The sequence below is a fragment of the Borostomias antarcticus genome, assembly GCF_949987555.1.
Source record: "Borostomias antarcticus genome assembly, chromosome: 12".
Lineage (NCBI taxonomy): Eukaryota > Metazoa > Chordata > Actinopteri > Stomiiformes > Stomiidae > Borostomias > Borostomias antarcticus.
The window spans coordinates 9,648,726-9,666,518 of record NC_140245.1 but is presented as its reverse complement, the minus strand read 5'-3'; the positions used below and the strand labels follow the sequence as shown (position 1 = coordinate 9,666,518).

Sequence of the window (17,793 nt, the reverse complement as noted above, 5' to 3'; positions counted from 1 at the left end):
CACCAGATGATAGCTAGAGAAGCTAATTTTCATCCGTAGCATGAGACTTTTAGCTAGCATAGCTGCAGCCTGGCTACAAGCCTAGCTCTCTGCCTAGCGCACGTGTGACAAAAAAAATCAATACCTGCTCCGACCTACTAGAGCGAGAGAACTGTTAACCGTGAGACAATTATCTCTTTTGATAATTTGGAATAGCAAAAATGCTTCAATAGGCCTGGCTTAATTAATAATAATAATAATAATAATAATAATAATAAGCTTTTCAAGTTCTTCTGATCATCTCACAGTTTGCAACAACCTAGGCATAATTTATTGATTTCTCCCCACACAGACAAACAAACAGATGCCAGCACAATCCCAAACCACCCAGTCGAGGCAGCCTTCCCTTCCAGCTGTGTTGTAAAGCTACAGGAAATATGATAAAGACTCAAAAGATGCAAAAAGACTGAACAGAGCACTAACAAAAGTCAACAGTTTAAAGTTCCATGTTCTGTCATCTATTATTCCATTACTTTTCCTTATGTTTTAGATTTTCACTGTGGTATCGTTTCGGTATCGGTATCGAGATATTTTGGGCAGGTATCGTATCGAAGTCATAATTTTGGTATCGTGACAACACTACCGGGCCCCGGCCCAGGGGCCCAAGAGCTCAGGGGCCCCTTTCTTGTGGCATAGTCAAAGGGCTTATTCATTCATGTCAATAACAAGTCACAAGAAAGAAACTATCATGATACTTTTTAAATGAGTGTTTATCTGTAATACTTTAGAGGGGCTGAGTACTCCATGCAATATGGGCCCTTAAGCTGTTTTGGGCCCAGAGTTGAGAAATCCAAAAAGCAAGTCCTCCCCACTAGGTCCCTCGAGTCAAAACCGAGCTGTGTAGCTGCTTTTATTGTGAGATTTCTCTAATTATCTTCAAATTGGATTTGGATGCCGTCTCATTGGGCAAATTCAAAAAGGCGATAAATGAAATGGGTGGAGGGGCCCTTAACGTGTCTGGGCCCAGGGGCCAGCAATTCATAATCCCTCTATGGCTGTAGAGGCTTACCGCCTGCAGTCCTCAACCCTGTACACCGCTGGGCTGGGTTTAAGGCTTGTACTAAACGTGTAACATGTCTGTGTGTGTGTGTGTGTGTGTGTGTGTGTGTGTGTGTGTGTGTGTGTGTGTGTGTGTGTGTGTGTGTGTGTGTGTGTGTGTGTGTGTGTGTGTGTGTGTGTGTGTGTGTGTGTGTGTGTGTGTGTGTGTGTGTGTGTGCGCGCGCGCGCATGGTCCTCTCCTCTCTAGGTGAAAACGCGTCAGGGAACGGAGCTGCTGATCCAGTCAGAGAACGACAGTGTCATCAGTGAGTGGTACCGAGCTCTGCTGGACACCATCAGCACCCATGTAGGTCCCCCTCTACCCACACACACACACACACACACACTCCCCCTCTCTCTCATACACACACTCTATGCATTGCTCTATGCAACATATATGCCTTGTCTGTATGAGCCTTCGCACTTTGAATCCAAAAGTACTTTCTATTTTCTCCTTCCTGTGGGTGTGCGTGCGTGTGTGCGTGCGTGTGTGTGTGTGCATGTGTGTGTGCGTGCATGCGTGCGTGCGTTTGGGTGCGTGTGTGTGCGTGTGTGTGTGTGTGTGTGTGTGTGTGCGGGACCATATGCTACCCCAGGCCTGGGAGTCTGACGAGGCCATAGAGGAGGACATGCCAGAGTCCCCCGGGGAGAGACAAGACAAGGAGAAAGACCACAGAGACTCCAAGAAGAACAGAGGTCAGGGACGTGTGTGTGTGTGAGGGAGAGACTGTGCTCTTTCAAGTTGTCATGTGTTAGTGAGCAGGTGCATATCTGTGCTCAGTTTATATAGTGGAATTGTCTTGATGCAGCTCTCTTATCAGTGTCTCATCATCAATATCCATGACCCCGCCCCGCCCCGCCCTCTCAGGCCATGACCCCACCATGACCCCTCCCCGCCCCCTCAGGCCATGACCCCGCCATGACCCTGCCTCGCCCTCTCAGGCCATAACCAGTGCTCTCTCTGCCTCCTCAGCCATGAAGAGCTCCAGCAGCATGGACGCGTCCGACAACAAGAAGACCCGACACAAGCTGAAGAAGTTCCTGACCCGCCGGCCCACCCTGCAGTCCGTCAGGGACAGGGGCTACATCAAGGGTAGGATGCTATGCTATGCTTTGCTATGCTACAGTATGCTATGCTATGCTTTGCTAATGTCTTGATATGCGTGTGTGTGTCTGTTTGTGTGCGTGTGTCTGTGTGTGTGTGTGTGTGTGTGTATGTGTGTATGTGTATGTGTGTGTGTGTGTGCTCGTCTGCCTGTGTGTGTGTGTGTCTCAGACCAGGTGTTTGGCTGCAGCCTGAGCAGTCTGTGTCAGAGGGAGAACACGTCTGTTCCCGGCTTCGTCAGGATGTGCATCGACCATGTGGAGAACAGCGGTGAGCATACCTGGTCACCTGACCCAGTGACCAGAATAATATCCACACACCTAACACACGCAAACCTTACAGTAGTAGCTTCGGTCATATCATATAAATACTCTACAAAATATTGGTATTTTACAGTATATCATCACATCTGTGGCATCGTGTGTGTGTGTGTGTGTGTGTGTGTGTGTGTGTGTGTGTGTGTGTGTGTGTGTGTGTGTGCGCCTGTGTCTGTGTCTCTGTGTGTGTGTGTGTCTGTGTGTGTGTGTGTGTGTGTGTATGCCTGTGTGTGTGTGTGTAGGTCTGAGTGTAGATGGTCTGTACAGAGTGAGTGGGAACCTGGCAGTCATACAGAAGCTACGCTTCGCTGTCAATCACGGTAACGTAACGCCCCTTCTCACAAACAACCTCCCGTGGAATCTGATTGGTTGCATACAGTGTTGTCCAGAGCATTGAAACCAAAAAACTAACTTTGTCTACTGTCTGTTGTGTGTATTTCTGTGTGTGTGTGTGTGTGTGTGTGTGTGTGCCTGCCTGTGTGTGTGCGTGTGTGTGTCCTCAGATGAGAAGGTGGACCTGGAGGACAGTAAGTGGGAGGACCTCCATGTGACCACGGGAGCGCTGAAGATGTTCTTCAGAGAGCTGCCGGAGCCTCTGTTCACCTACGCCCTCTTCCACGACTTCGTCAGCGCCATCAGTACGCCACTCACTCACAATGGGCATAGAGACCCCGGTATCCAACACCAGCTCCTCATAGGCTGCCGCTGTTTTACTGCGAAGTGCACGGCAACAATGTTGTATGTGTTTCACCAGTGTGTGACACCGCTGTCTTGAGTGAAGCGCAATAAGTACCTTAATAAACCCAATACGCGCACCAGGATGTCTCTGCTTGAAATCTCCCGTGAGTAGGAAAGTGTCCGTTGTTCTAGCGTTGCCTCTAAACGTGATGAATGCTGTGTGTTGTCTTCCTGGTTTTCTACAGAGATCCCCGACTACAGGCACCGTGTTCAGTCCATCAAGGACCTGGTCAGAAAGCTGCCAAAGCCCAACCAGGACACCATGCAGGTCCTCTTCAAGCACCTCCGGAGGTGAGTCTGGACCCACAACAGATTAGCAGGATGTGAGCCTGGAACCACAACAATTTGGCAGGATGTGGGTCTGAAACCACAACAGATTGGCAGGATGTGAATATGGAACCACAACAAATTAGCGGTACCTGAGCGCATTTATAACATTTTACGTTGACTCTTTGAAATGCTGTATGTGAACCTGTCTTTAGTCAGTCTTGCAGCCGGAGAAGTCATACAGAGTAGCACCCTCTGTGACTACTGTAGGGAACTCTAGGACTGGCTCCACCCTTAAGCCCCTCCCCTTCCTGGGCATGTAGTCCTCACCTAATCCTCATGATATATAGATCAGTATCAGATCCAGCTGCCATGTTTGGCCTCAGTGAATACACAGTAACACCGTGTCCTAACTTCTTGCAATGCGAGCAACAGAACGCGACATCGCATGCTTGCTGTCCTAACTGAAGCCGTTAAATGTCCTGTTCTGTTACGTCATTTGTCTATATTCCCAACTGAAGACAGTTAAAGAACGAATGCCTGTCAACGCAAGCGACAGGAGGAAAATAGGAACAGGGCGAGCGTCAAAAGGGCAGTTAAAACGTTGCGCCGCTTCGCGCTGCGTCGCTCGCGTCCAGTTAGGACATAACAATAGAAAACATAGCAACGGAACACATTTTGTCGCTGACGCTCGCTCGCGTCGCGTGTAGTTAGGACAAAAATTATGGCCCCGCCCCTTAAACGTCTCGCCCTTTCCCGTGCGTCTCCAGGGTGATCGACCATGGTGAGGAGAACCGCATGAACACCCAGAGCGTGGCCATCGTGTTCGGGCCCACCCTCCTGCGGCCCGAGACGGAGACGTGGAACATGGCGGTCCACATGGTGTACCAGAACCAGATCGTGGAGCTCATCCTGCTGGAGTACGAGGGCATCTTCGGTAGGTAGAGGAGGAGAGACCCGCGACCCGACAACCATGAGGTACTACAGAAAACTGGATCGCAACCCACTCTTCCTCCTCCTCCTCCTGTCAGAACATTACCAAGTACCCAACGCTGGGAGCTCTGTGGCCCCATAGCTCTCTGAGTCTGACCGGCCCTGACCGACCTGCCCCCCCCCCCCAATCCATCCACTTGACCTGAAGTAACTTTCTCTGATTCTGCATCCTTTGGACCAAATCTGCAGCGGACAAGACGGAACACGTACAGACGAAAAGAAAGACTCTCTTCTTTCTCTTTCTCCTCATCCCTTGTTCTCCTGGGACTGGATCTGGGGGACTTTTCTGTAAAGGCAAACTACCACTCCATGCCTGTCACCGTCCGCTGGATTAAACTACGGCCAGCTCCCTGAGCTGTCTGCTCAGCACTGACCCCCGCTGACCTAGCCAGGCAGGCGAGAGAGAGAGAGAGAGAGAGAGAGAGAGAGAGAGAGAGAGAGAGAGAGAGAGAGAGAGAGAGAGAGAGAGAGAGAGAGAGAGAGAGAGAGAGAGAGAGAGAGAGAGAGAGAGAGAGAGAGAGAGAGAGAGAGAGAGAGAGAGAGAGAGAGAGAGAGAGAGAGAGAGAGAGAGAGAGAGAGAGAGAGAGAGAGAGAGAGAGAGAGAGCGAGCTTCGGGAGAGCTTCGGGAGATCTTGACTATACTGGAAATCAACTGGACTTGGGAAAGTGCAAAAACTCTAAAACAGTAGCAGCCTCTTCTTCCACGGATGTCAGTGTGGGAGAGCAGAGTCTGCGCCCGCTGCCCCATATCCTGGATTGTGTGTATCTACTTGTATTTAAAGACAGAAGACTGTCCTACATGCTGAGGTCTGCCACTGGCTGTGTCTGTCTCTCTGTTTCTGTCTGTCTCTCTGTGTCTGTCTGTCTGTGTCTGTCTGCCGTGGTAAGAGAATCTGTGTGTTCCCCAGACCACAGATTGAACCATCTGCTATACCTTTGTTTCTCCCTGTTCAGCTGTCTGCTCTGGAAACTGTGTGCGTGTGCATGTGTGTGTGTGTGTCAGTATGTTTGTGCACAAAGGCCACCTTAAAGTTAACAACTCTTTGCTTCTCCTACCCTGCCACTATCACTGCTCTCTCTCTCTCTCTCTCTCTCTCTCTCTCTCTCTCACACACACACACACATACATACAGTACGCACACACACACCTCTCTCTGTCTCTCTCTCTCTCTCTCTCTCTCTCTCTCTCTCTCTCCAGTTAAGGTGTTTAAATCTCATCCATTTACCATTCAACTCTATTCCGTATCTCCTTTGGGTTGCTACTTAGAACAAATCCTCTCCTGATATCAGTCAAATATCAACTTGGAACGGTACTTGTCTCTCCGTGGCTGTGGGAATGTCCTCACACAGTGTCAACATAAGAGCAGCCTTTGGGGGAAAAAACAAACTGTTTATTAATAAATATGTACAGCTCTAGTGTGTGTGGAGGGTTGAGGAACTGGATATGAGTTGTAGAGAATTCTGATGGTGAATAAAGTATGTATGGCTTGATGAGTGTTGGAGGAATGGGGCAACAATCACTAATGTATTAAGATTTTAAATACAGTAACATATAGACTGATTATGTAATGTATAGAAGAGCTGTGTTTTGGGGGGACGTTTACCTGTGTTGGGGTAAGTGGCACATTTTGAATGTAATTTTCCAAACTAACTGCTGTTCATGACTTAATCTGATTGGAATAAAGGCCTCCATTGAGACCCTGTAATAATCTGTGACACTTCCCGTTTGAATGTCCTATGATCACGCGCGCACACACACACACACACACACAGTTTGTACTGTACAGTCTGCAGGAACTTTTATAATGAAATATTCTGTTCAGAAACACACCTCTTCATCTGATCATGAGACATTTTCCAAAAAGGACAGATTATAATCTATGTTTGCAGGCCTATAACGTCAGGGAAGCTGAATATCAACACCTGTGTGTGCGCGTGCGTGCGTGCGTGCGCACACCTGAGCAAGGGTCACCTTGAAGGAAACGGGACTGAGTTTCCCAGAGGCATCGTAGCGCTACGTTCATCGTAAGCTATGGCTATGACGATGAACGTAGCGCTACGATGCCTCTGGGAAACTCAGCCCAGGTCTATGAAGTTAGTGAAGCTGAATCCCTCTAGATTGCATGAGAGCGCGTTCCGATTGCGATGTGTTGATCTGAAGAGCAGGGGGCAGAGGAGAGCCTTTCAAACGGCGAATGGCAGCGTTTCAATGCAAGAAACCCGCGAGAGTTAGACGTACATTCCAAACTCCACTTTAATTTGAATATCTGTCAGAAATACATAAATTAATCATGAGACATTTTGTTTTAAATATATCAACGAACATGCAGTTCCATACCAGTTATACAAACATATATTTATTTGTAAAACTGTAAAACACAAAAAGTGAATAATGAAGAGCGTTGTGCCTCCATTGATTCTCTTAGCCTACAGGGTGAAAAGCAGGTGACCACTGAAGGTGCAGTGATGATTCCCACTGTCAAAAATCTGCCCTCCAGCCCAGAGATACATGTAGACAATATCTCCCACCTCCAGCACCAGGGAGACCCCATTGGAGGCGTTAACAGCATGACTTGGTTGATAACCATGAGCTATAGCTACATGTTGTGCATTCTTATGCAAGGCTGCTGTAGTAAGAGGACCACCAGCTCCGTAGATGAAAAATCTGAACAGGTAGAGTCCTCTCACTGGTGCTGTGAAGATCCCTGTTTGAGAGGCAAACATTCAGACAGGAACTGCGCTTTCATTCTTATAGTTCACACACAATTTACAATAATTTCCATACACCTCCATGTGTGATATTTCTAACACCCTGTCCAGCTGTAATGCATGTTCAAGTCATTACTGTATGTTCACCCAAATACACCTGAACTAATACATGAGCATACGTGCCTGTGGTGGGGTTGTAGGCATTGCCAATGTTGGTGAAGATATGTTTGTAGACCAGCATAATTCCAAAGTCGTAGGGTCCAACGAATCCACTTTGACCATCATCGTGAAGTGCTGTGGAGAAAGATACCTTCCTGTCTGTAGATAGAGATCAGACAAAAGCATCGCATTCTTTAAAAGTGCTTCAATGTAGAGAAGAATCCACATCACACACAATTTTTCTCTGATATATGGAATCGTCTGACATCAGACAACTTTTTGGTCCTGAGAATATCTGACAGACTTTTGAGAGTACCCCTTTAATAGACAGACGCCAAACTCATCTGATTGGTCAAGGCTGTTCCAAACTCATCTGATTGGTCAAGGCTGTTCCAAACACTGACTACAGATGCCAGTTCTCTTCATTACCTTCACTGTGTCTCCTCAGAACTTCAACTTGGCTCTCGGTGAGGTTGGAGCGAGTTTCCAACATGCTCAGTTTTACTGCCTGGCCTGAAATTACATTCACACGACTAATGAGTTTGAAAGCCAGGGGTCATTTCTTGTTCAAATAACAGATTTGAATGCCACCAAATTTGCCACAAATCATTTTATTTTATTTACCTTCATCCCTCCTGGTCAGGTCATCCACTGAGGATGCCAGCTGGGTTTTCAACTCATCCATTGTGGATGTCAGAGTGTCCACCTGTCTCTGACTGTCTCTCAGGCGGGCCTCCATGTCTCTCAGCTCAGCCTTGGTGTGTGTCAGCTCCACCCACTGCTCTGCCATCATGGCGCTCATCTCTCTCAGCACAGTGTGGAGGTCAGGCTGGCAGTTCTGCTGGCAGGGTGGTGGAGCTGCAGCTCCAGCTCTCTGTTGCTCAGTGTCCTTCTCCGTCAGTCTGCCGTCTCTGTCCTCAACCTGCTGGATCTCATTCCCTCTGACAGCATCCTGGTCTCTGAGGAGCTGAGCTCCAGACACATAGTAGTGCTGCGACACCAGCAGAGCCACAACAACAACAACATCAACAACAACACTCTTCATTCTGACTCTGAAGGCCGGTTGTCTTCCTCTTGGGGTTGCTGTATCTATTGGTTATTTTGAAGTGTCAGTGGTGCTCTTTTATACCCAGTCTTGAAGTGTTGATTGTTATCTGGCTCAAACAATGGTTTAATAGATCACACCATTTCACCGCATGCTCAATTACATTTTATTATTTTACAGTGGCCCTAAAGATATGACAACCAGAGAACACCAACTACTGACAATCTAGTAATCATTAACTCAAACATGACCCAAGAAATAGCAATACATTAATACTGTATAGTCATAAGTTAACACTGTGCAAATACTAGCTGATTATGGATGAAAATAGGGCAACAATGGTGAAAGTGATGTTAAATCAAATGACTATGCATTACATTGCAAATTAGTTAAAACAAGTACAGTAGGACCCCACTCATCCGAACTTCGAGATCCGAACCTCCCGGTCTACCGGACAGGCTTAAAATAATTTTCTTTTTTTCTGAGCCTGTTATCTGGTTACTGGTGGGATTTTCATTACAGTACTGTATCCTACTGTGAATAAAAACAGAACTGTATGTAGACCTACATTTTGCCTGTAGGCTGTAGCCTACTGTCACGTTTCATTTCTTGTTACTTTAATGTCGAGCGCAAAACGCAAACGAGTCTGCTGCGCGAGAGCTGCATTCCTTGGTAGCCAGAAAGCGCGTCAGCAACCTGAAGCAGCATCGAGTCATTTTTCGTTCCCAGTTAATGGACTTCAGGAACACAGACGTGTTGTGAGCATGTAGATTAGCCTACTAGGCCTACTGTATTTGTTAAATAATAGCCTAGGCCACGTTAGCCTACATCGGTTCTTTTAGAGACTTTCTTTTAGGCTACAGTAGCCTAAGACATGACAACTTGTCTGTCATTTTATTTATTTATTTATTGATTATCATTCGCTCTAATTGTTCTAATGTTGGGTTGTTTTTAGGCTATACCATTTTGTTATGTGAATACAGTAGCCTATCGATGCAGCATACGCCTCATTTGAGCCTACTGTAGGCTATTTGATCAAAGCACGCACTCAAGTGGAAATTCGTTTATTTTATTATAGGCTACTGTAGGCCTATTATAGGCTAGGCTATATGAGTTTAGTTGGCTATTTGATTGCAATTTTGATGCATTTTCACAAGTAATTAAGGGTATTTATCGGTCTATGAGTCTATATATGAAACAAGTATACCACTTATTGAATTTGGTGCATTTTAACATAAGTTTCAGTCATCCGGATATTTCAGAGATACGAACGACCTTCGTTCCCGTTGGGTTCGGATAAGTGGGGTCCTATACAAGGCAAACATGTTACAAAGTTAAGGTCTAGATCCTATGGACCTTACCCTCATGATAAGAGATGAGACAGAAGGACAGAGAAAGAGAGAGAACTCTTGTCCAAGGTCTACATTTCCTTTTACTGTATAGCCTACCCAACAGTCTAATGATAGAAACTCAGAGTCAGTCCACGTTATTCATTCATTATTATTAGTAAGCAATTTATTAACCCATTTATAGAGGCTTTATTCTTCATTAATAAGCTAAAGTAAAATGTGTTTATTCACAGTTTTTTCATACTTCATAAACAATGTAGGCTACTTACCATTTGTAAATTACGTATCATATCAATTACAAACAAGTTTTTCATGAGTTGTTAATGGTTCATCAGGTTGTTTGTAACGTGGAAGTTAAAGATTGACAAGCTATTTATAAGTATTTATGCATGCATTTATCCATGTAATTAATTAGACATGCACAAATGGTGAGTAAGTGGGTTAATAGATGCTTTATAAACGCTTGAAAATACTGTAATTCATGATGAATTCAAGTAGTTATAAAGCATTTACTAAGCCGTTGGTCTGTCAATCATTAACTTCCACGTTATAAACAACCTGATGAACCATTAATAACTCATGAAAAACTTGTTTAAAAAACAGTTAATAAACATATTTTACATTAGCTGATTAATGATGATTAAAACCTTTATACATGTTAATAAATTGCTAACTAATGTGTAATAATGAATGAATAATGCTTTATAAATTATGAATGAAGTATTTACTAATACATAATAAATGATTTATAGTGTGCACTTATTAAGTGTTATCCATACTTTTTTCAAAGTCTCATTGGCCCTGTTGACTTCTATTATAGCCGAGTTTGCACCTACAGAACAACTATCTTGCTCAATACTGAGGCGATCAGGGAAATTATAGTCTCTACTATTACTATATGAGCAAATCCAAAATAGTGAATTTATCCTTTAATGTGAAACCATGAGAGATTATTCATATCTTTTAGAATGGACAGTAAAGATACTATAACATACTACTGTATTTTAGAGTGAACACTAGGCTATACAGTATAACATACTATTTTTGTAGCAAACACTGTATGTATAACATACTATCTTTTCATTCTTAAAGGAATAGTAAAGGGAAAAATCATGTTTAGCCCTGTTTTAAGGTTACTTATGATCATATACAATGGTTCAGATCAAAAAGTTGACAAAACTAACACTTTAGAGAAAGTCTGATAATTGCTCTACCACCGTTTTGGTCATACAATGGATGTGGGTGGGCACCTTGAAAAATCATTCAAAAAACATGTTAAACTCTCAATTTCAAAGACAAGAAACTCATTGTATTGTAGTTGTTGTTGTTGCTTGTCAACCCATTTGTTAGGAGAACTATTTTGCTCGGCGGAATTGAGGGAATGATGCTTCGTTTTGAATAAATGTTAATATTTTACATTGCAGTGTGTCTATTTTACACTAATAGCTGTAGTAACCGTTGTATAAAAGCAATAAATCACTTGAGGCCGTGTGTTATAGTGATTTTATAACAGCTAGGGGGGTTTTAGGCACTCCGCATCGCCCCCTAGCTGTTATAAAATCACTATAACACACGGCCTCTCGTGGTTTATTGCTTAATTTGTAAATGTTGAACAGACTATGAACAAATGCTTTATACATGGTTTATTAACAAGGGCTACTCTAAAGCATTACCAAATAATGTTTGCATGAGATGTTTTTTTGTATTGTGTCCTTAAGCAGGTTGTGATTGTTATTAATTCTCACAGATTCATTGCAGCTGCAGAATGTTCTGGATCCCCATCAATATCTTTGTCTCAATCTTCTCACCTCTCTGTCCTTGAACGATGGTTACATATTGTAACCCTAGTTCAATGAGTGGAGCGTAGACAGGGCAAGCTCCTATTGACTTGAGAAAGTAGTTAGCTACATTGACTGAAGAAAATAGACGCACCTGTGCACAACTAGGTCCGGTGCACCACTGTATAAGCGGGCCTCGCCCGCACATCTGCTCCTAGCCAAAACTTTCAGTGAGCAGACTGGGGCTCAGGTAAGTCTGCGCCCTGTGGGGCTACGCTCCGCTCACAGAACTACAGACACAATATGTGACCGTCGTCCACAGGGCAAGCTCCTATTGGTATACGCGGAGCGTCACGACCGCACCATACACAACCTCAGTTGCTGAAGTCTAGGTATAGGGTTCCTTTATGTAGTCTGGTAAGAGGTATAGGGTTCCTTTATGTAGGCTGGTAAGAAGTATAGTGTTCCTTTATGTAGTCTGGTAAGAGGTATAGGGTTCCTTTATGTAGTCTGGTAAGAGGTATAGGGTTCCTTTATGTAGTCTGGTAAGAGGAATAGGGTTCCTTTATGTAGGCTGAACAAATATACGTTTTCATTAATTCCCGTTTCGATTGATCTACTGAACAAGCGCTCATCTGAGAATGGACAGAATAGGAGGCGCTGAACTAATGTGACTAAATTAATGTGATGAACTATGCACCTGGGTCACTTCATGTATATAGGGTAACAGGGAACTATGCACTGTACTCGTGTCACGTTTCATGTCTTGTATGCTATTCTTGTTTTTTGTAATGCAGCACTGCCTCTACCTCGATTAAAGGACAATGCTCGTTTTTGACAACCTGGACCTTATTTACGACATATTATAAGACGTTTGACTCACCGAGATCACTTTGGTGTAGTTCGGAGGCATGTAGAAGAAATTTAAAATCCAGCGCGAGCCAGTATATCCATGTAATGGCGGTGGTCGGGGCACTTAGAATGCAGTTTCTAAAAATCTATTTTCTGCCGCGAAACGGTTGTTTTCATCAATCTGTCTTGATGAATCGCTAGTTATGCTTACATAGAGAGCATAGGCCTGTTGTGGTATTTCACATGCCTCTGTAATATGATCTTTAGAAACGTCTTTAGACACGAAATAGCTTTCTCACTTGCTCCAGCACGCATGTGCAAAGCGTGCTGGAGCAACGATTGCGTGCTGTGCGCATTAGTGCTGGAGCAAGTGAGGAAGCTATTTCGTTTCGAAAGACGTTTCTAAAGATCATGGCATGTGAAAACCACAACAGGCATGCTCTGTGTATGCACAACTAGCGACTGGCTCGCGCTGGATTTTACATTTATTCTACATGCCTCCGAACTGCACCAAAGTGATCTCGGTGAGTCAAACGTCTTATAATATGTCGTAAATAAGGTCCAGTTTGTCAAAAACGAGCATTGACCTTTAAGAATTTCTCCGTAGGGAGACAAATAAACTTGAACCTCTTGCTGGACCTATTAACAAAGACTGCCCAGCAAGGACACAAGCCAGAGCTCCAAGGTGAGACCATACAAAATTTGGCCCAACCTGTTGTGGAATTTACATCCAAACACCTTAAACCTTTGTCCTCTCTCTCCTTTTGTAATTCATCACCTCCCACAAATATTCACATAGCTGTGCTAACATACAAAATGGCTTCCAGGAGGCCATCTGTCTACAACAGAATAACCATCCTTTGTCATCCTTTGTCCCCAATTGCCGCCTTTTTCTCATGTCACATGTCTGTACTCTTGGCCACGCCTGCCATTTCATATGACGTACAATGGAGTAGCCAATCACATCCTGGAAGCACCGTACCATTGTTTTGATTGCATATAAGGCACAGCAAAACCCATAATCGGGACTTCGCTGAATAAACCACTCTGTTGCGTTGTTCAGGAAGTCCTTGCGCTCGTATGTTTTTCACAATAAACCAGACTTAACCTTTTGAGCGAATCTTGGTAAATCCTTTTTACTAGATCAGTAATTTCCATTACAATTTGGCGACGGGGATGGGATCGGCTGCTGTGAGTTTCGCCTGGAGTGAACAACGAAGGAAACCAGACGTGCGGAGCATTAGCGAGCTCTGGAAATCTTCTCTCTTTGCGCCTATTGCATTGGTTCGGAGAAGTCCGCCTCAGTTGGTTTCACTCGGCTAAACTCACGGTACGTTGAAAAACGAATCCTTTTATGCTTGGTATTTGCCTTGGTTTCGTTTCAGATTGTGTTGGTCTAGATTATTGAAAACAGAAACCCCCGGGGTGGGTTTAGTAACTATCTAAGGAGTTGTGAACAACAGTAGATATATTATATTGTATTGTTCTTTGACTTCGTCCTTGTTTCGTTACTAGGGTATATGCCTTTCAGAAGAAGTGTGAGTTTGGTCTAATACGCCAAAGCTGGCACAGAACGGGCTTCCCTTTGGCCGGTCGCAGGAGTTGTACCGTTGAATGTTTTTCTCAGCGAAGGTTGTACCGTTGTATTTTTTCTCAGCGAAGGTAGCTACGGGGAGTGGTTTGGTAGTAGTCCGACCCGCGTTTCTGGTAGAAGCGTTTGTCCCTTTTATCCCGGGTGGTTGGGTAGCTTCCAACCAAGAGGGCTGGGGGTCAGCCGAGTGTTGTAACGTGGGCCTGTGTTCGTCCTGTGTTCGTCCCCTTTGTTCGTCTTTTGTGTTCTGTGTCCCTGCACGGGGTTGTTCGTTTTGTTGTTTACTGTTTGAGCTTCGGCTCTTGCCTTGTATTGTTTGTTAAGCGCGCCATTGATCCAGGTAAAGTATTGTAAGTATTTTGTACACTGTTTCGACTGTTAAATCCTAACTGCTAGAATCTAGTAGCTGGTCGCCTGGGAGACGCAGAAAAACACCACTCCGCTCTCCCGTGAACCGCCATCGAGCCAGAGGGAGAACAAAGGACCAGTTGCTGGGTGAGTTACTTAGCGGTTTAATGTGTCTGTTTCTTCGAAATTGTATTCCTTTGTTTATTTCCCGCCTTGCTGTTTTAACTATACTTTTCTTTTCACCGTTAGTTTTGAATTATAGGCTGTAGAGTATTGTGTTAATTATGAATACCAATACTAGTTCGCTGTCTAGCCCTGATGAGATTGTTGCGCTGAAGCATTATTGTGAGCTTTTGTTGGGGGATTTCGTTATGCGCTAAAGCATTTTCGATTTCTTACATCCCCATCTGAGACTTAGTGTTAAATTTTTAGCTAAGATTCGGGCTCAGCTAGAGGTGTTTGAGATGTCTAGGTTAAGGGAAAAGCCTGTTAATTCTATAGACTGGTCTGCTTTTAAGATTTGGGAGAGAGTAGCACGAGAGGGTTTTTTTAGGTCAGGAAGGAAAGATAAGGAGGTTCAGCAGACGGTCTCTCCGCCATTTCCCCAGCAGAATAACTCTGATTTAAAATTAGATCTGTCCCCCTCGACTCGTTGCTCCGTGCTCACACCCCCCAACCAGGCTGTTCTTCCCCCTTTTCATGCTCCCGCCATTAGCCACGTCCCTTCTCTCTCCCCTCTACAATACGAGTTAAACGCGCCCCTTTCTACGAGGTATTACACCGAACAAGAACAGATCAGGAAGGAAGAATTGGCTAGAGCTATATCTGAGGCCAAGTTTAATTTGAAACAACAATTGATGAATAACTCTCTCTCCTTTTTGTCCGACCAAGTAAGGTTGATGTGCCACACCTGGGAATCGACTTCTCTTGAAGAAGTTGTTGACCATTTCCGCTATGCGGAGCGTCTTCGTGATCACATTGAAAAGAGGGAGTTGAAAGAAATGAAGCTAGGTGCAGCCAGATTACAAGCTGCTCAGTTAAGACAGCTGGAAGACAGGAATGAGGAGGATGCATGTTTTCATTGTGGTGAACCGGATCACTGGATTAGAGAATGTCACAGCTACCGCAGGCAAATTGAAAGGGAGAATCCTGCAACCTGGGATTCGGCGCCACCTGCTGGAGTGAACAACCCACAATAGTCATGACTAGGCCAAGAGGGACTGTCAGATAGAACAGCTGTGCAAGATGAACAGAAGGTTCATATTTGTCAGTGTCTTAATCTGCATGCAGCATCTCCTAACCCAATTATATATTTTTAAATGGTTATGTTAAATATCTCATGTTTATAGTTTGAGGCACATTCATCGGGCCTGAGTGTTTTTCTGAGTGTTTTTACAGACAACTGTCGTTCCGGGAGTGATGGGTGAATGCCGAACCAGGAGACGGGCACAGGACCGGAGGTGGAGATGGAGGTTACTGGCCTGTTTCCCTACAGATGGGCGACCTGTGGTTCGTGGGATGCAGGGCCAACGCCATGTCACCGACTCACCGTGAGCGACAGAAAGGTATGACATAGGGAAGAGACCATTTTGTCCGAAGCGTGCCCAATACTCTGTCCTCAAATGCAGAAGAGGGAAGTTTTAGATATACAATATTTAATAATTAGCTATACAAATGAAGCTTTGATGGATTTTTTTTGATTAATTGATAATTGATGTTTTGTTAATTGTAAATGAAGCGAGTTCATTTTAGTGTCATTTTATTTGAGTGATGCATTTTTTTCCCCCATCTCTGTTTTATCCTGACTTCAGGGAATTTGTTTCCACCCTTAGGGGGTGTTATTTTGTTGAGACGAGAATGTGTTTATTTTATTTTTATTTCATAAAATCGTGAGAGAAATTCTAGAGCAAAATCCAATTGCTTTGATCATGACTGAGGACTGGGCGTGTTAAAGTCATTCTTACACTGCCCGTGATGTCACTGTAGGCTACTGCAGAGCCTAGATCCCTGCTACTGTCCGATTCGGTAAATGGACAAAAGCTAGATCCCCACTGACAAACTACATAGACTGACGAGGCCGACTGGCTCTAATGACACTTGAACAGACACCCTGTTTAAGTTTTTCCTGACTGAATAACAAAATTTTTCCCCAAAGCAGGAGCTTGCACTTAACCATGTTTCTGAGTATCTTCAACAGACTGCGGATAACCGTTCCTGACTAAAGAGGGGAACAGGGAGACCAGACCAGAGGACTCAAAGAGGGGAACAGGGAGACCAGACCAGAGGACTCTCCTTTTGCTCTTCTGTTTTGTCTCTGTTGTCTCTCTCATCTGTGGATCCACAGGTCTCTCCTCCCATGTCTCTCAAAGACATAGCTGACCTGCTCCCCGTATGAAGTCCCAACTAAGGAAGGCGACCATTCCGGACGCCAGAGAGGGCTTCTTCTTATCTCCAACCAGGCCGTTGGGTCCTGATCCGCGACCTGGGGCCGTACCAGATTCAACTCACCACGCAGACGGCTGCCAGGGTAGCTGAGAGAACTTCGAGAGAGAACTTCGACGCCGTTGCGTCCCAAACCAAGGAGCAGATAAGCAGCCTGAGAACAGGCCAGAAAACATGGAAGAGAAGTAGATGTTGCGGGGTGAACCTACCCGTCAAAGATGGAACAATCAGGACCAGGGCATTCTGGCCTGTGTGGAATAGCTGTCAAAAGTAGCTGAGAGGACGGTCCATGCAGCCGAACCAGAGATCTCAAGGGCAAAGCGGTCACCGCCACACTGTCCTCTCCTCTGATGAGCAATCGGAGAGTGACCTTGACGGTCACCGCCACACTGTCCTCTCCTCTGATGAGCAATCGGAGACTGACCTTGCCGGTCACCTCCTTCTCGTGGTTGTGGTATGACAACGTGGACAATCTCAACAGCAATGACTGCACCTCTAACCGCACACACTGGAACCTACATTAAACATTCAGAGACGCAAACATGGAAGCTATGATCCAGAGGAAATTACATGCGATTATTCACAACAAGAGTGAATGAACTTTGAAATTATCTTGAAAAAATATCATATTTGTTTACAAGAGTTACAATGGTTGTCCACTTTTAGACTATAAATAGTATATAATCATGTCATCTTTTTTACCTTGTTTCCTGTCATATTTCTGAAACAAGGGGTTTTGGTGCGTGATTTTGCACGTGGAAAGAAAATAATCTATTTTGTTTTGTTAAATATTTCACAATAAAATATAAAAATAAAATGTTTTTTTTTTTTTTTTGCTCCACCTAGTGGAGAGATTATTTCCTTTCCACATGTATAGCATAGCTGAATGTTTACACTTTGTGTTTGGATTTTATATTTTATTTTTGTGTACCTGTTCAGGCACAAATGGGGGAATGTTGTGGAATTTACATCCAAACACCTTAAAGGAAAATGCTCGTTTTTGACAACCTGGACCTTATTTAC

General features: G+C 44.5%; 1 protein-coding gene across 1 annotated transcript in view; it reads left to right on the top strand.

Annotated features, from left to right (window-relative positions):
* Nucleotides 1–4,880, top strand: part of LOC311316152 (rho GTPase-activating protein 12-like) — a 53,435-nt gene extending 48,555 nt beyond the window's left edge. Inside the window, 8 exon segments of the mRNA XM_084446940.1 lie at nt 1,286–1,384; nt 1,674–1,773; nt 2,051–2,170; nt 2,354–2,452; nt 2,742–2,819; nt 3,003–3,137; nt 3,423–3,528; nt 4,275–4,880. Coding sequence (XP_084303066.1) covers nt 1,286–1,384; nt 1,674–1,773; nt 2,051–2,170; nt 2,354–2,452; nt 2,742–2,819; nt 3,003–3,137; nt 3,423–3,528; nt 4,275–4,449 — 912 coding nt within the window. The 3' untranslated portion in view covers nt 4,450–4,880.
* The last annotated feature ends 12,913 nt before the right edge of the window (nt 4,881–17,793 follow it).